This window comes from Cebus imitator, unplaced genomic scaffold, assembly GCF_001604975.1.
Source record: "Cebus imitator isolate Cc_AM_T3 unplaced genomic scaffold, Cebus_imitator-1.0 Scaffold46, whole genome shotgun sequence".
NCBI classification, from domain to species: Eukaryota; Metazoa; Chordata; class Mammalia; order Primates; family Cebidae; genus Cebus; species Cebus imitator.
The window spans coordinates 588690-613575 of record NW_016107361.1 but is presented as its reverse complement, the minus strand read 5'-3'; the positions used below and the strand labels follow the sequence as shown (position 1 = coordinate 613575).

Genomic DNA, 24886 nt, shown 5'->3' with positions numbered 1-24886 from the left:
CACAGACCAAAAGCAAACAAAATCCCCCAAGCAAAAACACTCCAAATAATAGCCTACTATTTCAAAATAAACTAAAAGACGTGAGACAGAAAAGAACACAATTAGGAATCAGAAAAATTCAGAAGTGAGAAAAGAATCTGAAATAGATTGAAAATGTTTTTTAGAAGTGACTATACTAGAAGGCAAAAAAGGCTAAAAACAACATATAACATCCCAAGAGAAACAGAAAAGAGAAATAATTTTAAAAAGATATAAAATATTTAAGACAGTAACAGATAAAGACGATCCAACATACAAATAATAGAAGTCCTTGAAAAATCAAAGCAAGGGAAGAAAATTAAAAGGCTATGCACGATGGCTTATGCCTGAAATCCCAGAACTTTAGAAGGCCAGGCAAGAGGATCGCTTGAGCTCAGCAGTTCAAGACCAGCCGGACAATATGGCAAAACCCCAAATCTACAGAAAATACAAAAAATTAGCTGGTAGTCCCAGCTACTTGGGAGGCTGTGGTGTGATTGCTTGAGCCTGGGAGGTTGAGGCTGCAGTGAGCCATGATCATGCCACTGCACTCCAGGCTTGGGTGACAGAGCAAGACCCTGTCTCAAAAAAAAAAAAAAGCCATCTGGAAGGGATCCCTCAATAAGCACCCTGGACTTTGTAGCTTCTGGAACCGTGAGAAATAAATGTTGTTTAAGTCACAAATCTATGGTATTTGTTACAGCAGCCAGAGCAGACTAAGACAGAGTATTTGCTGCTAAAGCTGTAATTTGTTTTGTGGGAATTTCTATACCCATGTTTTATCTTAAAATGAAGGTTTTTTTTTTTTTTTTTTGAGACGGAGTTTCAAAATTCTCTGAATATATGTATTTCTAAAAGCCCTTCAATCTCTTATATTTTCTCAGGAAAGAGTATAATATTTTCTTAAATCTCTCTGAGTGTTCTTTAAAGTTTTATCCTGTTTATAAAGATCTTCCTTTCTTTTAAATTTAGGGTTTTTTTTTTTTNTCTCCTGCCTCAGCCTCCTGAGTAGCTGGGATTACAGGCACGTGCCACCATGCCCAGCTAACTTTTTGTATTTTTAGTAGAGACGGGGTTTCACCTTGTTGTTTTTGTTTTTTAAAGGAAAAAAAACAAAAAAAACTTTCCAGATCCCTTACCTGTGCCTTGGCCAATTTCTTTTCCAGAAGGTCCCGTTCCCTTTCTGTTTGCTGGAGACGTTTATTAAGCTCCACAATATCTCCCTTTAGTGATGCCAGGGCTGCCGAATGGAGCTGTGGTGAGAGAAAGGAAGAGATTAGAGTACCGAGGCAGAGATGCATTCCTTCCCTTCATTCCCACAACTAGCATAACCACATTAAACACCTATCATCCAAAAGGCCACACTTTTGAGAAAGAAGGTAAGTGTTATGAATCTTGAGGACTAAAGACACAAATCAGGTGTGTTACCAGTGAGCTGGGTTATATGGTGACCCTAAATATTATGTGTGGGCCGTGGGACCTAATTTTGAGTGGTATAACCAGGCCAGAGAACAAAACTTCTTTCCAATGGCTTTCCCCAAGTTACTCTGTGAGGAAGAGCCTGACAGCTGAAGTGGAGCGGCCTGACTCTAATCATGAGGGGAAAGAAAAGGCAGAGCCATATAAATTTTCACCTTTGGAAAACACAAAAGCTGAATTGGTTTTTTGGAATTCAGTCATCTAAATTGCATGTATCACAGGCAGACAGGGTCTGAGCATTAAGAAAAACAAGTGGCAGAGCTGATTTTTAAATGGTCTTGTACAGTTGGCCCATTTATTTTCTTGTTGGTTCTTGCGTCCTCTTTGCCTCCCCGCTTCCCCCGAGAAGCTATACTGGCCAGACAGATGCTTCTTATGTGCTAGCAGGGCCTCTTTCAGGAGCAGCACCAGAACTGTGACAAATGATGCTGTGAAAAGACAAACTAACAATCGACTGAGATCTCTTTCCCCAGCCAGTTCTCTGGGTTACCAAGACTTAGAAAGAACGCTCTTCAACAGATTAACAAGAGGCCCACATACATCCAGAACCTCAATCTGTTCAAGTTCTAAAGGCTGGGCTTTGGCTACACATACAACCACCACACATGTCCCTTCTTTGACTGTTCAGGCCGATGGATGGAACTATTTTTAAGATCTGTTCAACACACTGGTCCCAGAGCAACACCCTGAAACTTCCTTTGAATCCTTGAAAGCTTCCTTTCTAGGTGGAGCTCAGATCATCCCCTGGCTGAATTCCATACTTCATTTGGGTGAACAACTGGAATCAGAACAAACCATCCCCTTTCTAGGCTTTCTGCAGCCTCTGTCAAGAAGGATTTAAAGTAAGAAGTGAGCAAATACATTTGATCTTTAAAGCTGGACACAGGATGATGGTACATAACTCAACTTTGAAGATTCTCATTTGAGGCTTAGAAAAATGAGCTTTTCTGCAATCCGCCCTCCACGCACAGCATGTTGGCTGACAGGCTTTGGGGCGAGGGAGGGGGCGGGTGGTGAGTGAGGGAGAAGCAGATACAGGGGAGGGTGTGGGGTTTCAAAGCAGTTGTTTTTGTTAGACTCTAACAGAAGTAAATGTGACTTTACTTAATTGCATTGGAGCAGCAAACCAACAGATCAATGGCCGATTTGAAATCAAGAATGCTTAAAATTAAAAAAAGAAAATGTCAAGCAAACTGGCAGTATTTGTCTTCTGATGTAGGGCTAAGGCTGCTTGGAAAAGGTCACTGTAGGTTTCAGATACAACATTTTGTGTGACGACTTCTCAGCACAAATACCAGTGTTCCCATTGTATAATCTTTTGGAGATTGTTTTGTTGTGTGCAGAGAGAAAAAATCCACTCCCTTTGACAGCTGGTTGCCCCCTCAGCCTGTGAACTATCAGTCTGAGGATTTTCCTTCAGCATCCGACACTGTGGCACTTTACGCTATTATACAAAGTCTTGAGAGAGGATTTGCCACCTCACCTCCGATGAGAAGGATAAAATGCTTGAGAGCTGACATGTTCTTTAAGAAATTGAGGAATGGGAATAAGGATCCCAGTTCTGTGAGCCTAGTCTTGCTTCCCTTCCTCATTATATCTCCTCTTCTACTTCCGGGGGGAAAAGGCTGCTTAAAGGGATTCGGGGAGGCCCGGAGGGAAAAGCTGAGAGAATGCTGCATAGTCCCCCACGGACTCCATGAACTGAGCCAGATGGAGACAGAGTACTCACTTCCATCACAGACTTGGAAGAGGGGTCCAGGATGGTCACTGCTCTTGGGGAGAGCACCGGGCTTGGAGTGATAATACCTTCTAGCCTACCAGCTCTCCAGACTTCCAGGAAGAGCGGTCAGATGCCCACTGGGGGCAAGTCCCTTCACTTCTTTGGATGGAAGGTGCCTATCTATGAGGTAAGAACAGATTCCTTGAGAATCTCGTGAATGCAATGGACCGTTCTCCCAGGGCAGAGATGAGTTTGGGATGCACGCATATTTTCCACCCAATTATGGTGATGACCTACCCTGGAATCTATCTACAGACCCCTCAGTAAGAAACATCCGGACTCGATGTCAGCTCTGTGACCCCACATACATTTCACAGTCTGTTTCATGTGTCATCATCACAGATGTCTGAGCGGGGAAAAGAACTTTGGTACCAATGTCCCCCACTCCATAACTGCAGGTGAGGATCTGAAATCCACAGACTGACTTGCTTACTCAAGGTCTCACGGTCAGCTGAGCACCAGGCCAAGCCACAGCACACTTTTCTGGCTCTATGATGTTGTACCTGACAGAAGTTTTCAGTTTTTTACTTGGCTGAGAATTTTACTTAACGTATCTTCTCTGATTGTAAAAGTAATGAAAACATGACAGAAAAATAAACCTGAAAGAGCATTCTCGTGTGTTAGTGATGGGCTTTGGGTGGTTTCAAATTGTTTTTGCTTGGGTACTTTTTGTTTAAGGAACATGTTTTTCCTAAAAGAAGCTATTTTTATATTAAAGATGAAATAAAATAAAGTGACTGCTTTCCAGGCATGCAGGCTGCAGCATAAATATCGTACCGGGTTATTCTGCTTCCTTGCTGCAGTCTCTGTTCACCAGCTCTTCTGAGAGAATGAATAACTGTAACAATGAGGTAGAATAAAACATGTCTCTTGCTGTTACTGACAATTACTTGGCAGAGGCTACAACTAGAGAGCGCAGGAGGTGGAGTGGGGGGAAGTACCAGTGAGCCACAAGCCACACCACCTAGAATCGGCTGCCAGTCCACCCCCTGACCTCCTGGATGAGCAGGAGAGGAGAGGAATGGGCTTCCCATGACAAGTCTGAGTGCTGGACACTCAGTCTCTGTGCTTTTGAGTTCAATGGCTCTCCCTGTCCCCCTTCATTACCAACTCAGTTATCAAAAAGGGACATAACCTCCCTTCTTTCGGGATTTCACTTGCCTCTGGCAACGTGGGTGGCACCCCTGCAAATTCAAAAGTTAGAGTGTTTGTGAGTGATCCTACACGAGGAAACTTGTGTCGCTGTGTGTAGGCAAGCATGAAAAAATTAGTTTAGTGGTCCTTCTGGGCAGTTACAACTTTTTTACTGAAAGATAATATTTACACATATTTACGCGGTACATGTGATATTTTGATGCATGCATGCATACAACGTGTAATGATCAAATCAGGATATTTAAAATAACCATCACTGCAAACATTTTTCATTTCTTTGTGCTAGTAACATCTCGAATCTCTTCTAGGTATTCTGAAATATACGTTATTGCCAGCTATAGTCACCCTGCTATGCTACCAAACAGCCGGACTTATTTCTTCTAACTGCATGTTGTACCCATTAACCAGCCTGTCTTCATCCCTCCCCCTGCCCTCACATTCTTCCCTGCCTCTGGTATCTATCATTCTATTCTCTATCTCTCTGAGATCAACTTTTTTGGCTTCCACATATGAGTAACAACATGTGATATTTGTCTTTCTATGCCTGGCTTATTTCACTTAACATAATGACTACCAGTTCTGTCCACATTGCTACAAATGGCAGGATTTCATTCTTAATATTAAGGTGGAGTAATATTCCACTGTGCATATGTACCACATTCTCTATATCCATTCATCTGTTGTTGGGCACTTGGGTCAACTCTGTATCTTGGCTATTGTCAACAATGCTGCAATAAACATGGAAATACAGGTGTTCCTTTAACATGCTGATTTTCTTTCCTTTGGACAAATACCCAGTAGTGGGATTAGATCATATGGTAGTTCTATTTTTAGGTTTTTTGAGAAACCTACACACTGTTTTCCGTAACGGTTGTCCTGATTTAAATTCCCACCAACAGTGTATGAGAGTGCCTTCGGGTAATTTTTAAAAGGACTGAAAGTGGGTTTAAATCTTGGAAAGATAAATGTACTACAACAACCAAAACTGTCAAGTATGTATAAATAGGAAATTATATTTATGCCAATTTTTGGAATCCCTTTAATCATATTCTGGTTTCTGAAATGGCCTCTAACTTGAGTGAGAGATTCAGACATATGAACTATGAAGTATGATGAAAAGAAAATGTTCCATGAACCAAAGAGAAAGAAAATACATGCTGTTTGGAGGCTGTGCTAGTGTCTTCCTCAACACATATTTCTCTTCCTCTTCAGGAGTCAGATGCTGATTTTTAGCTGGTCATATTGCTGCTCAGCTAAAATACCCCAGTTCCCATCCTTCAGTGCCGGTGGAGCTAGGTATAGTCATGTGACAAAGTTCTGGCCAATGCAATGTATGCAGAAACACTGTGTGAGAGGTATGGGAAAACCTTTTTGAGAGGCCACGCCTTTTTTCCTGTGATCCATCCTTGCTGCTTGGTATCTTACATGATGGATGGAGCTCTAGCAGCCATCTTGTGCCACAAAGCTGAGATTCTAGGGGTGGGAAAGGTACCTGAGTCCCTAGCAACTTTGCGGAGCCACGCCACCAGCTTTGGACTGCCTAACCCCAGACTTCGGTTATGTAACTGCTAGAAATAAACCTCTGTTGTATAAAACGATGTATGGTGAGAGTTTCTGGCAAATGAAGCTCATCTAACCCTAATTCACAGAATCAAATAAACCTGGGTTCAAATCTTATCTATGCCACTTGTTGGTGGACTATCTTTGCACAATTTAATCTCTTTCGTTGTAAGGCTGTGTCAAGACAAATGAGATGGCATTCAGAAAGTGGCTATCATGGTGGCTAGAATCATATAAGCACTCAACAGATGGGTTTGTTTCAAGTCAATAACCTTCTCAGGCAGGCCAAGCTCCATCAGAGGTACTAGGGACACTCCAAAGAGTAAAACGGTCTGGTCCTGGAGAAGTGTATCGCCTGGTGGATAGCACAGGACTAGGAAGCCGATAGATGCTTTGCCTGATTCTGCTGAAATCCTAAGGCTTAAGGAGCTGACAGCCAGGGCTCTTAATTCTCAGTGAAATTTTAACATGAGCCCTAAACGAGGTTGGATAGGACCCTGACACTTCCTATACAAATCTGGGTCTAGCGCATGAAGGATATAGATCCATACATTCCTCACATTTCTGGAGATAAAAAGCCCTAATTCCCTAGGCTGTTTTGAGCTCTGCTTTACATTCATTTTACACTGTGTATCCAAATGAAACTAAACCACCTGGATATTTGGCTGCAAGCTAACTGTCAAAATGGTTATTTTTGGATAAAACATAACTCGAGTAAAAAAATTTCACTGTTCAACTGACTACAAGGACAGGGCCTCTTAGCCTCCGAAAGGAAAGGTGTCCAGCCCCCCCAGGGCCCAGGTGAGAAGTGAGCAGTGCCCTCATGACACTCTCTCCCAAGGGTTTCTTCTGTGCTAAGTGGATCGAGGTCTATTTCATTACATATCTGCTGTGCGACAAAAGGCTTCACACTTCCTAAGGTGCCCTTGAACTCTGCAGTCCAATGACTCTGCTGAGAGCCCCTACAGGAGCATCACTGTGTATTTCTGGTTATTAGGTCCTTCTGCATTTTGCTACCACTGGCAATAAACACAGCAGACAGGCCTGCACCACCCAGTGCACATGGCGCTCTCCAGGCATCAGCTCCTCTGACCTTCATCCCGTCACGACTTTGTGGCCTAAGGTGAAGCTGTGATTCCCGATTTGCCGAGGGACAACTATTTTTCCCATGAAGTACAGTTGGTAAAAGAAATGCAGGATTTGAATAAAATGGTGGAGAGCCTAGATTCATCTTTCTGGGACTTCAGTCTGCACTTTGAACAGCACTGTCTTCAAAGGGCCCAAAGGCTTCTGCAGCCACAGCTGGGGCAGAGGAATGAGTTCGTCCCCACAGTCCCTATCCAGATACAGGCACCTGGTGCTGCTGAGGCACTTCATGGTGCTGAGGGCTGGACCAGTCTTCCCTGCTTTGTTGGGAGGTGAGTTCATCTGGGGTAAACTGTACTTGCTCTTTCTCTTAACTTGGTCTGGCTACTTGAGGTGCTCATTTACACTCACCGCCAGCATGCCTCTATCTTCTTCTCACTGAGTCATGACAGGAGTTACAGGGGTCCCCTGCTTAACGGAGGGAGATCTGCTCCAAGACCCGCAGTGGACGCCTGAAACCTCAGTTAGTACTGAACTCTATATGCACTATGTTTTTTCCTGTACATACAAAGCTATGATAAAGTTTAATTCATAAACTGGTCACAGTAAGAGGTTCATAATAATTAATAGAACAGACCAATTATTAACAACACGCCAGCATTGCTACTTTTGTGCTTCGGGCCATTATGATGTAAAATAAGGATGACTTGAACACAAGCACTGTGATTCCATGGCACTTGATGTGATAACCCAGCTGGCTAATGGGCGGGGAGCACAGTCAGTGTGGATAAGCTGGACAAAGGAAAGAGCCCTTCCCCAGGTTGGACAAAGCAGCCCAGCACGCGAGTGCATCAGGCCACTCACAACATCACACAATTTCAAAACTGCCAGTTGTTTATTTTTGGTATTTTCCACTTAATATTTTCAGACTGCAGTTGATTTCACGTGACTGACACCATGGGGAAGGGGGCACTACTGTACTATTCTTTCTAGCCGAGCCACTTGCTTTCCGGATTCAAAGCATGCACAATTTTGCTTATGTTTTAATGATGACAATGGACAGTACCAACTTCTCTCATCCAGTGACCTCTTCCTTAAAGGGGGAGAAATGAGAACAACTCACTTTCACTGAACACCTGTTTTTGGCAGGTCCCACACTGCATGCTTCATACACTCTACCTGTTCCATCAGCTGCAGAGGAAAGGCAGTGTCAAATTCCAATGCCAAAGTCTGGGAATATGCTTGAGGATTCCAGGCCACTGGGCAGTGATTATGAAAGTAATAATTCTAATAGTTACCATACGCTGAGTGTTTACGGGTATCAGGGGCTCTGGCTAGGCACACTACATGCCATATCTTATTTAACCATCACCACAATGCTGTGAGATAGATATTATTACCTTCTTCTGGCAAACGAGGAAATCAAGGCACAGAGGAGATGTAGAGAATAGCCCAACTGAAGAAACTCATAAATATTAGGTTGGTGCAAAAGTAATTGCAACGGCAAAAACCACAATTACTTTTATACCAACCTAATAGTACCAGAGATAATGACACACAGGCACTCTATGCTCAAATCTCCACCGTGTGTATCGCTGGCACCTCCAAGTGAACATGCCATAGGTCTCCCTTGCCCGAGGGATGCGCAAACACACGGATATCCCTGTGTGTGTGTGGAGGGGGTGAATGTGGGGTGGAGGTGAGGTGTGTGCACTGGCAGGGCTAGGGACATGGGAGAAGCAGAGTCAGGGTTTTCACAATGGCAGCACCCATGTGATTTTGGGTAGGAGCAGGGAGGGTGGCAGGGCAAGTCCTCCAATGCTGTGATGAAGCTTGGGGCTCAGCGTGGTATGAATTTGGGTGACTCTCTTTGTCCTTTCTGTGCTTTTTCATCCTTTGTAGAAGGGTTTGTATCAGATTATCCATAAGATTCTTCTAGTTTTTTTTTTTTTTTTAGACAGAGTCTTGCTCTGTCACCAGGCTAGAGCGCAGTGGTGCGATCTCGGCTCACTGCAACCTCCGCCTCCCGGGTTCAAGCTATTCTCCTGCCTCAGCCTCCCCAGTAGCTGGGATTACAGATGCCCAGCTAATTTTTATATTTTAGTAGAGACGGGGTTTCACTCTGTTGGCCAGGATGGTCCTGATCTCTTCACCTTGTGATCCGCCCACCTCGGCCTCCCAAAGTGCTGGGATTACAGGTGTCAGCCATGGCGCCTGGTGAGATTCTTCTAGTTTTAAACCTGTAAGCGTGCATACCTGACATGTTCACCTGTCCAGGCACCTGAGTTCTGCACTGTGGGCTCTGCATACTTTATTTGTCCACTGGTCCCAGAAAGAATATGCTGAACCTTAAACATTTAAGGGAGCTTCATTCTATACAGAGCTGTTCAGCCAAGATCTTTCCCTAAAAATGGAATGAGTTCTCAGAATCACACGTCATCTTACCACTGGCAAGGGAATTTGAGAACAACTAGTCCAATTCCTTCATTGTAGAGAAATGAAACAGACTCAGACGAGAAGTTCAAGGTTCATCAAGTTCAGATTTCCTGGTTCCCTGTCCAGAGGCCACCTCTCTCCCAGTGACCAATCAAGAGCTCATGGGTAGTGAATAAAATACGTGGTCCCAGCTATCCATAGAGACAGCAAGAAACATCTGGACATGAATAAACAGCCTCATTCAGCTTCCCCTCCAAGACTCCACAGCCAGGTATTCTAATTCAGATACATAAAGAACAAAATGTCTCGCAAAAGGGTAGCGTTCCCTGCTAGATGGACACCATCAGCCTGTTCAGTCACTTCTAGGGCTGAAACTTTCCTCTTTACTGCTAGAATTCCAGCTAGGGGCACCTGCTATGTAGTATTTCAAGAAAAGTTACTCATAGTCTTGAAACTTAAAACTCATTACATTTAATCTACAAGATGTCTCTCTGCATGTAAATCTTTTGTGTGCCCTAGATCAACTTGGAAAGCAGCAGCTTTTCATCTTTCACTTTACCTGATCATGTCATTGAGAGGTCAGGGCCCCTGAATTGTTTCTTAAAACCTCCTTGAAATTCAGTTCCTCAAAACAGAATTTGAAGGCTCCTTCAACATGGCAGCACTGGGACACCATTTATATAAGAAAAATTAATCCTACCCAATGAAGGATAGCTGATATAGGGAACAGTGCCAGACCACAAAGCAGGACCAGGTACTCACTGTGAAAGCTGTCAAACTGGTCCCCAGAACCCACTTAAAGCCACACCTCCTATTCTTCAAATAAATGGTTAGGAAATGGCTCCCAAGGTGGGGAGGTGTCTAAGACTGACAATCAGCTTTGAAGATGACCCTCAATCCCATCCCATCTGTAAACATATGCTCCTCTGAAAATAAGTCCCCTCATAATTTGTACTGGCAATAATATTAGCCAACACAACTGATTGCTATGTGCTAGACTGCTATACTCAGCACATAACATGCATTTTCTCAATGATCCTTCACATAGCTTTTTGAGATGGATATTGCCGTTATCTCCAATTTAAAGAGGTAGGAACTGAGACTCAGAGGTTAAGTAACTTGTGAAGCTAGTAAGTAATAGACCTAGAATGAAAGCCCAAGACTGTCTAATCCCACGGTCTTGTTCATAACTACCATGTATCATGCTTTGCAACAGAATATCATAGCACTTCTGAGATCTTTGCAAATACCCATGAAACTGTTGAGAAGAAAAGGTCTCAGAGGGTTATTCTGATAAGAGGGGAAAGCAGAATTAGCACAATTAGAATGAAGAAGAGAGAGGTATTCATTCTTTAAAACTTTAAACATTTTGAGAAACAGAAGACCACTGAGATGGTATCAGACTCAGGGAGGAATCAGTGAAAAATTAATCTCCAGCTATTTCCACATTCTATGTGGGAAAGATAAAGAGGACAATATTGCAGTGCAGCAAAAAAAAAAAAAAAAAAGCCCTTATAAACACCTAACTTTGCTTAAATAGTACAGAGAAGGAAAGTTTACTTCAACTGTTGTGATCTTTAAACATTAATCTAAACAGAAGAATATTTTATATACCCTGTAAAAATTTCCTATACAAATGTTATAAGACAACAGTAGCTATTAAAAATAAGTTAGGATTTTCCACTAAAAACAAATCTTAACTTGTAGTATTTATTTCCAAGGGAAACCAAAATTATGTGGCTATACAAGCATTTTTGGAAAGAAACACAGACAAAATAAAGACGCTGCAATAAGCTGCCTGCACCAACTTAAATTTCAAGATGAGTTGCATCCTAATGACACATCATGAAGGAGATGAAGATGTAACAATTAAATCCAGCTAATCAGAGGACATGAATATTTCAGTGCCTGCTAAATACTGATGTGATCCCCCAGGCGGAAACTCCCACAGAGAATTATATGAACAGGAGTAAATGAGTTCTCTGACAAGGTCTACACTGTTCATAAGTTTTTATATTGATCCAATTTAGCAGGTATTGAATTCCCCATTCTAGAGAAACCAAGTACCTTTAATGGTGAAACAGTCAATACACTCCACAGATCAGTAAAGGCCCAAGTATTTTTACAGCAATGGCTGAAGTGCTTTGAAGAGACCCTAGATTTTAATGGATTAAGGACAATAGTTTTTCTTTGGGAAAGCAAATGAAGGTTTAGATTTACATGTGTGTATATCTGTGTGTGTGTGTGTGTGTGTGTGTGTGTGTGTGTGTGCGCGCGCGCGCGCGCACACGCGCGCGCGTCTACACACACCCATGCACACGTATACATACAATTACCAACAAATACACACATGGAGTTTATATAAAACTCAAAGCACATGCTTCCAGACTTTTAATTAAAGCCCAAGAGTCAGCCAAGATGTCAGCTATTTGGATATTCAATACAATCATTTTATAATGCATTCCCATCTTTTTAAAGATACTTTAATATGCATTATTTCATTGAAAGAAAATCAGTTTTAAAATGCTTGATGCCACGGCATGCCCCGTTTCAGGGAAGGCCCAGGCAGGCCCTGACTTGTCTTGCCTCACCACAGGGCTGCTGACGGATGGGCCATTTACCGCTTGCTGGTACATCTAATCCAAGGCACCAGGAGAGGAGAGAGGAGACACATTTCAAATCTGCATAGTGTTCCCTCTCTTATGTGCCCCGCTGACTGCTTCAGAGAACAGTGTGTTTGATAGAAAGAAGGAAAAGCTTTTAGGTCTGAATCTTCTCTCCTTTCCAAATCACTCTAACCCAGCCAACAGTAGTCCTAACCCAGATCACTTTGTTCCCAGGAAAGCAAGAAAATAGGAAAGAGACTCGACAGAAAGAAAACAACAGGGAAAAACAGTTTAATGGTTAAGGACCTAGGCTTTGTCACAAAGCAAAACCAAAATACCCTGGACTTGAGTATTAGTTCAGCCTTGGGTAACTCATTTAACTTTTCTAAGCCGCAGTCTACTCATCTTTAAAATGGGAACAACACCCATTCATTCTGAGTTGAGAAGGTTAGATGAAATACTGCAGGCAAATCACTTAACCACAACGTCAGCTGGCAGAGTGTTAGCCACAGTGATAACTGCAATCTTTTTTTTTTTTTTTTTCCCCCTGAGGCAGGGTCTCACTCTGTCACCCAGGCTAGAATGCAGTGGCAAGAACACAACTCACTACAGCCTCGACCTCCCAGGCTCAGGTAATCTTCCTACCTCGGCCTCTCGAGTAGCTGGGATCACAGTCCTGCAACACCACATCCAACTGATTTTGTTCTTGTAGAGATAGGAACAAAACACCATGTTGCCCAGGCTGCTCTCGAACTCCTGGGTGACTCTCCCACCTCAGCCTCCCAAAGTGCTGGGATTACAAGCTACAACCACGGTGCCCCGATCCACTGCCACCTTACTGACCACAATCATCATATGCCACCCCAAGTGCCTGCTGAAAAGTGTCAAAATAAAATTGGGCTTTGAAAACTGTGGTACATTACTATCCTATCTCATTTTCACAAGTCCTGATTAAGCAATCAGAACAATTCATGACATTGGAGCCTAGATCATATTAATCATAGTAATCTAGACTCTGCCTTTCAACATGTGTAATTGAATCAGCTGCTCCCTGCACCTAGGCTGGGCCAGCAGGTAAGCAGGCAAACACATTCATCCTAAAAAGCCTGGAAACTGGAGTAGCCTCAGGCCCACTCTGCACCATCCACCTCCTGGGTCCTCCTATCATTCAGGGAAGAGACAGTAGAGAACCAAGTGGGACATACATAGTGACCCCAAAATCAATTTCCATAAAAATGCATCTCAATAGTACATAAGAGAGGACCAATTAAGTTATTTTAAGCAAGGACATATGCAAAGATAATCTATTCATGATAGAAAATGATTTAAAAAGTTTTTGAATAAATTGTGTCACAGGCATAGAATACTAAGTTGTCAACAGAATAGAGAAACATATAATTAATTTGGCAATCATTATTTCCCACATGTATGACTTATTTCCTAAATTCTTTCCCGCTGGTTTCCAATTGTCCCCCACAGACCATTCATTCTCCCCCATCCACTCTCAATCTCCCTCCTCCTCTTTTTCATAACCCTTACTATGACCTGACATCATATTGTAACATTTTTTTTCACTGACTCACTGGCCCCATAACATTATGAGTTCCAAGAAGGCAGGGATGTCAAGAGGCTGGGGAAATAGCTCATGAACAAGATGAACTGTGGCTGGCACATGGTAGAATTTCATACAGTATTTGTTGAAGGGGTAAAGTTAGCAAATTAGATAATACAGATAAAGAAACATTATCCTTACCTCTTTCCACCACCATGAGATGGTATCACCTGCAAATATCTGTCAGACATTTTTGAACGTGTAGCTACACTTAAAATAGTTTAAGCAAAAACAATTTTTAATGGTACTATTTTTGGCCACAATATCTAACAAGAAAGAAGCCCAGAAATATGTGTACCAAAATATGAACGGCATCCCCAGGTTGTCTCTTTGTAGTGAGATTACAGATGATTTTCTTTCTTAGGTTTATTGTATTTTTTCTGTAATAAACATACATTAGAATTATATAATTTTTAAGTGTTTTCTTGGGCCAATTTCCAAAGTCTTATGAAGAATACAAATAATTAGGTAGTCCTTGCTCTCAACAAGCTCCCAGTGTATTCAGAGAGATAAACCAAGAATTTTTCAAATCTAGGAGTTGAAAAGATAATTAACTGTCCTCTTACCCAATAGTCCAGCCAGTGCCAGAACCCCATCTACAGTGTTACCTGCAGGTGGTCACTATGTCTATGTGATAAAAAGCTGACTACTCCTCAGATAGCCAAGTCTGTTCACTGTTGGACAGCTACTGGCATTTGAAAATGTTACCTTACATAGCAACTCTGAAATTGCCTCTTTGTAACTTGTCCCATTGGTCTAGTTCCATAAGTAGGATAAAATTAACTCTCTTCTATACTCCAAGCTCTCCAAATAATTCATTCTATCAATACCATCATTTCTAAATCATCAAACCTCGGGAACAATCCTTGATCATCCACGAGCCCCTAGCATGTCGATTTTCCTTTTGGTAAATGGTAGCCAGGACTAAGCACAACACTCTATATGAATTCTGCCTAGCACATTTCCTATGTGCCAATCAGTTTACAAGAGTTTTCATAAAATTCTCACAGTAAACCGAGATAGGTGCTACAATGACCTCATTTCACAGATAAGGAAACTGAGGCACAGTCAGTTTTCTAGTACTTGAAACCACAAACTTCCAAGCTGACCTGTCACATTTAAGATGAGTATCCAGGGTCACACATTTTGAGATCACATATCTGGTGTGGGCTAAGGCAGAGAGCCTGAGGAGTCAAGACTGCAGACTTGGATGGTGCTCAGCACCAGATGGTTTCTAGCAGTGCTGCTCAAATTGGAAAGGCCACTGGTATGAGAGGAAGTTTCAGTGGGATCCCCACACTTGCTTTGACAGTGCCCAGCACCAGAGGGAAGAAGCTCCCCTGTACAGGTAAAGGGCAGCCTGAACTCTGTAGTCAAAAAGGCACTGTTCTACCCAAAAAGGCCTTGTTGCTGCAAGTAAGCCATGCATCTACCAAAGCTGGTGCACCTCTTGCACCCCACCCCATCTGCCAGCACTAGCCTGGCCAGGGCCTGTGAGTGTTTTGCAATCCCTTGCCAAATCAAAGATGTCAGAATTGCAGATAAAAGCTCCAACACAATGCATGTCAACCACAGACCAGAATGAAACCCGGTGGTTTGAGTCTAGCTTGACAGCATTCCAGCTCTTTTCCTGCGAGGAGCTGCTTCTCCCTCAAAAGCAGCCTGTCCTCCCACTTTGTCTCTAGAAACCACAGCATACTAGTAATTCAGACAGGTATGTAACAGCTCGGCATTATCTTAATATAAAAAGCTTCCCTGTTTCTCTCCCTACCTACAAGAAACACCAACATTTTATCACATATTGTCTTGCCAGTTCTCTCCCTTACAAACTGACTTATTCCTTTTTTGCCCCCTTCATTTCATGAGTGAATTCTGAATTTAATAAAGTATGTCAGGGGTAGTGGCATTACTGACTGCAGATGGGATAGCTAAGAACAATGCAAGGTCTCCTACAAATCAGCACTCTCCACCCTTCTGCCATTACCGGGACTCTGTGACACCCTCAAAGAGAAAGCAGGGAAGAATAAAGAGGAGGGCACAGGGATGGGTTGATAAAAGAAAAGTTCCTTTGGGGATTTACGTTTATTGGTTGTTTCTGACTTTCTCTACGTGGTAGGCGCCCCCAACCCAATGGCATGGTCTTCCAACCTGTAACCACCCAATAAGTCCATATTACGTTCCAGACCTAATGGTAATAGAAACAGCTTGGTTGCTGAGGGAGGTAGGGAGCTTTTGGGTAATCACAAAGAGCACACTGCTTCCTAGAAGTAAGGCTTCTTTCATCACATCATCACACATTTTTGGGAATGACATTGCTTTCTGCCCCCATCACATACATACATTCATTTGCAAACTAAATTTCTCTTGTGCTTATTAAGGGAGGTGGGGGGGGCAGGAGTGAGGGCTGCATATTTTCCCAAGCTCATGAAGCCCAGCCTAATCATTACTTCAAACATGCCACAACAAAAGAAGTGACATCTAATCCTTGTTTTTCTTGTCATGTCTACCATTCCCCCACCTCCTTGTAGGCATAGCACTAGAAGGCAAACAGAAAAATTCCCTAAAGCTGCCTTATTTTGTTTCCTGAAAGCAGAAGGCAGTGAGCAAAGAAACTATGAAAGACTCCTAGGCTGTTTAGGAATGACACATTTCCAACCTAGATAAAAATATCAAAGGAAAGTCTAAGTCTGGCAGTGACTAGAAATGCTGTCACTTTAACAGTACAAAAACTAAAATTTACCCAAACTTTTAAAGCTAAGCCTCACTGCTAAACAAGTTTACACTGACCATCATTAGGCACGGGACCAAGTACAGTGGTGGAAAAAATGTTGAGCAAGCTTTTGCCTGTTATTCAGAGGGCGTTTCCTCAGAACCCCACATGAGTTACCCTGTGAGGTCAAAATTCTGTAAATGCTCATCATGGAACAGCGTGGGTAATAACACGGTTTAAATGCAAACATCACTCTGAGATGGTTACGCAGGACTGTAAGATCCGAACATGTAACATGTAACATTCCCATTACCCACGACACAGGGCATCATTTATTTAAAAAAAAAAAAGAAAAGAAAAAGAAAAAGAAAAAAAGCTTACTTTTGGGCTCTCAGAAGAATATCACAAATTTGAAATAGGATGATTTAGCTCAGAGTTGAGGGGGATGAAGGCAAATTAGCACTAGCTGCCAAGCATATGATGAACTCTTAGACTGCAGAGACTCACCAGGGTATGCAGCAAGGGATAATGGGTTTACATTTCAGCATGAGGGATTCAGGCTTGCTGTAAATGTCTTTCCTGACAGTGAAGCTTGTTATGTCTTACAAGGTACAGTGATGGTTGTGGAATTACTCTCCCGGAAAACCTTTCCAGACAGGGGTGAGTCTCATCTTTCTGGGATAATGTGGGTGCAGCCCTGCCTTGGAGTTTGGTCGGCAGCCTCTCGAGATTCATTCCAGTCTGATGATTCTCTCATTTTACACCAATAGATGCACTGGGGCAAAAAAGGTGAGTTAACACACAGGAAACAATTATGGAGGGCATTTCTTTTCATGTGGCAAAGAAAAACAGTGGTTATTCCAAAGGAAGAACAGGAACCTCAAAGCTAGCTTTTTATTGTATTTTCTCAAATTCTGACAATTGTGACTCAGAGCAACATTTACAGAAGTATGAAATTTGTGCAGTTCAGTCCCTGATGTGCTTTGGGCTGAGAGCTATGGCATTTACACACCTGCAGGGCTGAGGGCTACCCAGAAAAATGACTTAAACAGAGCTAGATATTTATTTAAAGTGATTGATACATAAAGGAAGAACTTCCTCATCCCCAAAATAACAGGCTAGAGTGAAAAGTGGAAAGAGAATCACCACTTTAAGTTTTAACTTCAACAGATTTAAACTCTTTAGACTCTTAAAACAATTTTTTTCTGGGGCAGAGAATCATGACCTACAACCACCACCTTCCCCTTTCAATAACCATTTATTTTTTTTGAGACAGGGTCTTGCTCTGTTGCCCAGGCTGGAGTGCAGTGGTGCAATCTCGGCTCACTGCAATCTCAGCCTCCCAGGTTCAAGCGTTTCTCCTGGCTCAGCCTCCTGAGTAGCTGGGACTACAGGCGTGCGCTACCACGCCCGGCCAATTTTTTGTATTTTTAGTAGAGATGGGGTTTCACTGTGTTAGCCAGGATGGTCTCTATTTCCTGACCTCGTGATCCGCCCATCTCAGCCTCTCCAAGTGCTGGGACTACAGGCATGAGTCACGGCGCCCAGCCGATTTTAAACATTAACATCAAACCTACCTCATTTCAGGCATCACAGTTTTGGGAAAAAACAGTTTTATGTTCATGAAGAAAAAGTGCAAACATAGCAGATCATTTCCTAGGGAAATACACAGCCTTTGAGTATCCTTAGGAAGCAACAAAGTTATGCGGAATTTTCTCATATACGTAGTGCAATATTAAACCAAGGGCAGGCCACAACAAGCCTATTTGGAGGTTTATAGATACTGTACATGCTTGCAGAAACATGGCAACCAGAGAGCCATAAAGAATTCTTAACTTACATGTAGAATATTAAAATTTTGATGAAAATGTGTCCTTTTCCAGATAAATGCCAGATGTTAAGAGTACCTTCATATCCATTCAGACTAGTGCTTTACATGATTCAGTTCTCTGAAACCTTCTGAAAAAATATACTTGCACTTCTTTCCCCCATTGTATTTATGGAGGATTGTCACGTACTTTTTATTAAAAATTTGATTAAGAAAAGATTAGCTGTGCTGCATAAGGTAAATGATTTCCATAGAAATACATTATTAGAGTACACAGAATGATGAATCTATGCTATGAAAGAATAATACAAAGCAGACTCTTTCTACGGTCAGTTCAAATTCCAGAACATACCACAGGCACAAAACCTTTGTGGTTTACAGAATTCTGAATCTCGAAGTTTGAATAGTGAGTGCAGGCCACAGCAACTGTGCTTTTTTGCTATGTGTGTGTTTTTAAATTAGGCCCTCCTAATGGGTAGGGTTGGGGGAAAACAAAGGGGACAGATCTGAGGTGGGCAGCAGAGAATGGGGCAGGGGCAACAGACCAGTCCACAAGGCGAATTGTATTTTACCCTTAAAGTCTATAAAGCAAAGACCCTCTAAATTCAGGCTTGACCAGTAGCAAGCAATAGCTTAGGCAGGCATCAGCCCCCCCCCGATATCCACCAACTCTCTTGCAGGCATCCAACAGACACAATCGGTGGATGTAAAGATTGTGCTGACTAAGCAAACAGCTTTAAAACAAGCCCTCTGTGCATCCCCTTCCCTAATCCCTAACCCTGGACCAGCCTAAATGCCTTTCTTAAAGAATCTTGAAACTCCCACCGTCCCAGACTCCCTGCCCTCTGTCCTACGAAGAGAGAAAGCAGAAACGCTGATTTGCATTGCTCTTGCTGCTTATGAGTAAGATGGGACGAGAAAAAGGGGAAAAGAACCCAAAGAGCAGGGGGAAGACGATATAGAATCGATAGGCTGTATACATGGAGACAGTCATTAACTCTAAAGGAAACCAAGAAACCCAGAAGGAGAAAGGAAAATAAAGATAACTGGTAAATTAGCATTATAGGTTTTTTAAAAACTCTTTTTGAAAGACATCCCTCTGCAGGACCCTTCCTGCACCCAAATGTGTCAAAGCCATAATCTTGCAGTCTCCTGTAATGCCACCCCACAGCCCATATGACCAGCATGGACCAGCAAGGCCAAGCACACGGAGGAATGCTGATGTTTAGATAATTGGGTGGAGATGAGGTGTGGCCTGAGAAACAAGTAGAGGTTATTCTTTAAAAAGTGTTTTCTCATTAAGACCCAGTCAAACTGCTCAGGTGCGGTGCCAAGGGGGTTAATGTACAAATTCAGAAGCTCTATGAAGGTTACATTCTGGCCTTGGGGAGACACACAAGGGTAGGTTTCTTAAAATGCATTGACTTGACCTCTTCCCCATGCGCAGTCACCTTTTGAACTGCTTAGGATGACCCAGGAGAAGAATAGAAAGCTCTGCAACCAGAAACTCTGTGTGAGTGTTTATAGAGAACAATCAGAGGGCTGTCTAGAAAACAAACTGCCTCATTTCTTCAATAGTAGCTATTCAGGCAGCAAGAGGCAATTTAAAGACTGGCCAGCAAAGTTAAAGTGCACTGTTTGGGAGATGGGCATAAATGACAACATTTTTATTCTACTCCAGCTTTTATGCATTGCTCAACTTCACAATGCTTAAATAAAGTGCTTTCTTCTGGGGATGTCAAGTACATGATACCTCAGCTACAGGTACTATGATAGAATTACATGGATATATCCCACACATCTAAACTCCAATACAGAATACTTAGGGATTTTTAGTAAGATGCACAAATGAGTATTTTTAGGCACAAAGTTATTGCCAAGTCTGGTCTTCACAGAAAGAAGTAATTGATGTAGTGTCTTAATCTAAATTTTTTTCTTCTTTATAGCATCTACTTCTTTTAAACAAGGACAGATGGAGCCATAGGGTGTTAACTGGACTTTACTTCTAATCCATGGCAGAATCATCCCTCCCTTATAGAATTGGGCAATATACCACATACCACATTCCTACCTTCTTAGGCAAGAAGGGACATTTCTAAAAATTTCTGATAAACCACAACTGCATGAATGCTGGGAAGCTTGGCTGCTTTTTTGTGTCTGTGCCTGTCACTAAAGTACCACAGGTCCCAGCCTCTGCTATACACACCCATACATACCCCATCTGCTTGGGGGAAGCTAATATTTACCCTACCCACTTCTTAGGGACACTGGGGGCCATAGGCATTCCTATAAGTGTTATTTGTTAGCACTATAAAAGCACTATAAAAATGTTACAGTTCAAGGTGATATTTACTGACTTATATATAACTCTCCTTACTGGTGTCCTTAAAATTCATCTCTAACATACTTTATTATGTTTGCCTCTGTTTATAAAATGTGACAAGAAGTTATAGACTCTTCGTGATGGGGTCAGTAGTTATAGCATAAGCAAGCAACTCACATGGTTTGCTCCCAGAAGGGAGACCTTAGGAATACTTATCTCTAGGGACAAGACTTGAAATCTGAGAGTCAGATCCAAATATTGCCAGATGGCTGGCAATACCTTTAAGCTGAAGAGTGGGTGTTTGGCTCCCACACTGAGTGTTCTGCATCCTGAACTGAGACTCTGTGGAAGCACCAGGTATGTGCATCCCCAAAGCTTTGGCTTCAAATATGTTGGATGCTCTCCTGAACCATTTCTGTTTGTCCAAGGCATTTGACCATATCCTGGCAGTTCACTCAGGTATCTGCCCTCCGCACAAAACTTCTGATCACAACTGCCTACATCCACAAGGAAACACTTGAATCAAGTTTAGCAGAACATTACTGCAGCATGGTACAAGATAATTTCCCAACAGACAGGCAGCCATTCTCTTGAACCTAAAGACTAAAGGAGGAGGCACAGAAAATAGAGATGTTTCATCACTCAGGTGCCACTGAATTTGCATCTTTAACCCAAAATGTATTAAGCTTCAGTCTGACAATTAGCTAACAAGGGCAAAAATGCACAGAGACAAGCAGAAGGTGGAAACTTCTTATTTATTTTTTAATTTTTGAGACAGAGTGTTATTCTGTCACCTAGGCTAGAGCACAGTGGCATGACTTGGCTCACTGCAACCTCTGCCTTCCGGGTTCAAGTGATTCTGGTGCCTCAGCCTCCCAAGTAGCTGGGACTACAGGCATGCACTATTACATCTGGCTCATTTTTGTATTTTTAATAGAGACAGGATTTCACCATGTTGCCTAGGCTGGTCTTGGAACTCCTGGTCTCAAGCAATCCACCCACCTCAACCTCCTAAGTGCTGAGATTATGTCCATGAGCCACTGTGCCTGGTCCCAAAGAGCTTCAGTGATATCTGCTTGTCACACCAGCAAGTCCTGGAACTCATCAGTAACTGACTCTATTACATGAGTCCCTACATAAAGAAGGCTCTCCCTTGCTGCCCTCATGATCCATCTCCCATGGTTCTCAGCAAGCCATCAGTGTAATGTTTTGACAGAGAATAAGTAAAATGGAAAGCTATCCAAATGTTGACTGACTTCGGGTACTATGGGAGCTCTGGGGGAAAAAATAACCATTATTTAGGGGAAGGATTCTGTATGAGAACAGGTAGGACCTTTTTCTCTAACTCTAGGACTGGAAGAGAAAAGAGACACATACCAATGGGGAGTTCATACCCAATAGACATAATTCAGCTCACACAATCCAGACACCTGACTTAATATTGATCAAGTCTCACTGGATCACTTAAGACAGAATTCAGAGGCAACAGCAATGTTTCTGTCTGTCTGAGGGTCTCAGGCATGAAACTCTCACCTCTTTAAGGTTACTTAACAGCCTAGGCAAAATTTTGGAGGTTAGAACGGCTATTCAGCTGCTTTAGCAATTCATTTGCATACAGAACAAGCCTCATCTTCCCTTCTCACTATCCTTGGTCAGCCTCAAGTTGCCATTTCCTATAGCTTTATAGCTGAAAACTCTACTCTGCCATGCATATCTCTTCTTCTAAGTAACCTCGTTTGACTAAAAAGGCTGTGGGGAGGTAAATGTAAAATGTTGTTCTTTCCTCATCTATTATACACATTGACATAACACAGAACAAACCAGGTGACAAAAAAGATTCCACCCATGTCCATCTGTCCGTCTTAATACAATTACCTATGTGCTGTGTGTACCATAACTTAGCGAACAACCAATTATTGAATGTGTAACCAATTTTCCTTGTATATTGCTACAATGACGAAACTTAGAACAAATTCCTAGAAAGGGAATTATCTGGCCAAGGCTTTTGAATGTGAAATTGCCTTCTACCAAAAGCTACTGCGATATCTATTTCTCCCATCTGTATCTATTTCACTTTACTCCTAACAACTGTAGATATATCATTTATATATATTTTTTCTGCCAATTTGATTCCAAAATACTAGTCTTTGTTTTCTTATTTGAGAATAAACTTTTTGTCATAAATCTACTGGACACATGAATTTGTTTTTTAATTGCCTGTTTATGTTCTTTGCCTGTTTTGACAGGATGTTGATTGTTTAGCGTTTGATGTATATCACAGATATTAACCTTTCACCAAATATATTGCAAATACTCTTTCCCAGTGAGCTGTTTGTCTTTTAATTTATAGAGCATTTTATGACATCTGTATGTTTCATATTTTTACATTGCTTCCATAAACCTTTTCCTTAACAGATTTTTTTTTTTTTTTTTTTTTTTTTTTTAAGAAAGACCTCCTCCACTCCACTCAGATATGATAGCTACCTACATTTTCTTCAGTGTGGTTTTCTTCTATGTGGTCATTTTTTAAACCTTTTATTCATCTGGAATTTCATGGCGTACATGAATTTAAAATCAACTTTGTTCTTTTCATGTAATATTTGTCCTAGTACTACTGAATAATTATAGACTCATCTTCTTTATGTTACTCTAAATGACAGTATTATAATGTTTAATGTCACATAGTATAATATCTCCCCCCTTTGTTTTTTTAAAAATAATATTTTAGTTATTTGTTTATTCTTCCAGATAAACATAAGGTCACTGTGAAGAATTTTTTTTTTTTGAAATCCCATAAGGCTTTGGATCACAGCACCACTAAACTTCTATTCTCCCCCAATCAATGTAATCATGTGCATGACTGAATTCTATCTAATAACATGAGCATTCCATTTATCAAATTGTATTTTTCTTTGCAGAGTCTCTCTTTAACCTAGACATAAATTCCCTGAGGACAAACTTTATTTCCATTTTGTTGCTCAGTATATTCTATTCCTAGTAGCTAGTAGAGTGTACTAGTAGTTAACTGAATGAATGAAATCAAAGTGACCTACAACATATGTCTCGAAATCTTATTTAGCATTTCAAACCCAAAATAGCTAAAACAGCACCGTAACCCTGAATACACTTGATGTGTGTAACTCAGCAAAGTTCCAACTGCAGGGATTTACAGCCCACCACACCACTCTGATAACTGCATCACCAACTCCAAGACCTTTCTAAATTACTGCAACAGCAACGCAAAGGGGAAATGAACGTGGAGGGTAACACTGGGTAGATCAAGATGAACCAAAGCCAAAAGAATTGGAACTCATGCTTGAGAACTACAGAAATGTGTCTAAAGTGAGATATATCACTACCATGGTGAAGTAAAAAAGTCAGAAAACTGCTTTAAAAAGTCCTAGACCCAATGTTAAGAGAGATTTAGGACACTGAGAGAGCAAAGGCCCAATGTAGGTGTGTGTAGACAGAGAAATATCCTATAAAAAAGGCCTGAATCCATGTTCCTGACCTGTCTTCTTCCTGGCTCCTTGCTGAAGGGACTCAGCTAACAAAATCCAACCCACTTAGAGTCACAGTGAATCATACCTACATTGCTAGAATGGATCACCTGCATTGTTTGGCTCCTAACAAGCACTAGTAAATCATCTCTAATGATTTACTAAAGATATATTTACAAAGATATTTATCATAGCATTGTAATGACAAAAACTAAACAAACACGCTAATGTCCATCTACAGGGGAGTGAATAAATACATCAATATATCCATACTTTGCAGCTGTGAAAAAGAAGGGGCTATTGGAGACCTTGGAGAAAAACCTCACGACATACAGTTAAAGAACTTTTTTTTTTTTTTTTTTTTGGAGACAGAGTGTTTCTCTGTCACCCAGGCTGGAGTGCAACGGGGCAATCACGGCTCACTGCAGCTTCAACTTCCCAGGCTCAAGAGATCCTGCCTCAACCTCCCAAGCATCTGGGACTACAGGTGTGAGTTATGTAGTTTTTGTAGAGACAAGTGTCTCCCTATGTTGTCCAGGCTGGTCTTGAACTCCTGGGCTCAGGCGATCCTCCTGCCTTGTCCTCCCAAAGTGCTGGGATTATAAGAGTGAGCCAATATGCCTGGCTGATTTTTTTTTTTTTTAATGGTAAGAAGAGAATGTACATAGTCTGATCTCATTTTTATGAAAATGTTCACATTTATAAACATTTGCATATTTTATATGAGCTTAGATTGGTATTGAGGAATAAACACCAAATTGTTAATGCTGGTTAAGGAGGAAGACAGAAACTT

At 41.7% G+C, this 24886-nt stretch overlaps 1 protein-coding gene and 1 long non-coding RNA gene across 5 annotated transcripts in view; one reads left to right on the top strand and one right to left on the bottom strand.

The window, feature by feature from the left end:
* Positions 1-24886, bottom strand: part of MCC (MCC regulator of WNT signaling pathway) — a 460356-nt gene that overhangs the window by 121103 nt on the left and 314367 nt on the right. For 3 of the 4 annotated variants that reach the window (XM_017527172.2, XM_017527173.2, XM_017527174.2), the window contains one exon: positions 1158-1271. In XM_017527172.2, the coding sequence (XP_017382661.1) occupies positions 1158-1271 (114 nt within the window). Of the gene's footprint in view, positions 1-1157; positions 1272-3226; positions 3310-24886 lie in introns of those variants that run through there. The other variant, XM_037737973.1, reaches the window with a different exon arrangement.
* On the top strand, positions 3318-23645 carry LOC119470982. Its single transcript, XR_005199968.1, has 4 exons — positions 3318-3404; positions 17052-17231; positions 18951-19173; positions 23041-23645. It is a non-coding gene; the product is annotated as an uncharacterized LOC119470982 (long non-coding RNA).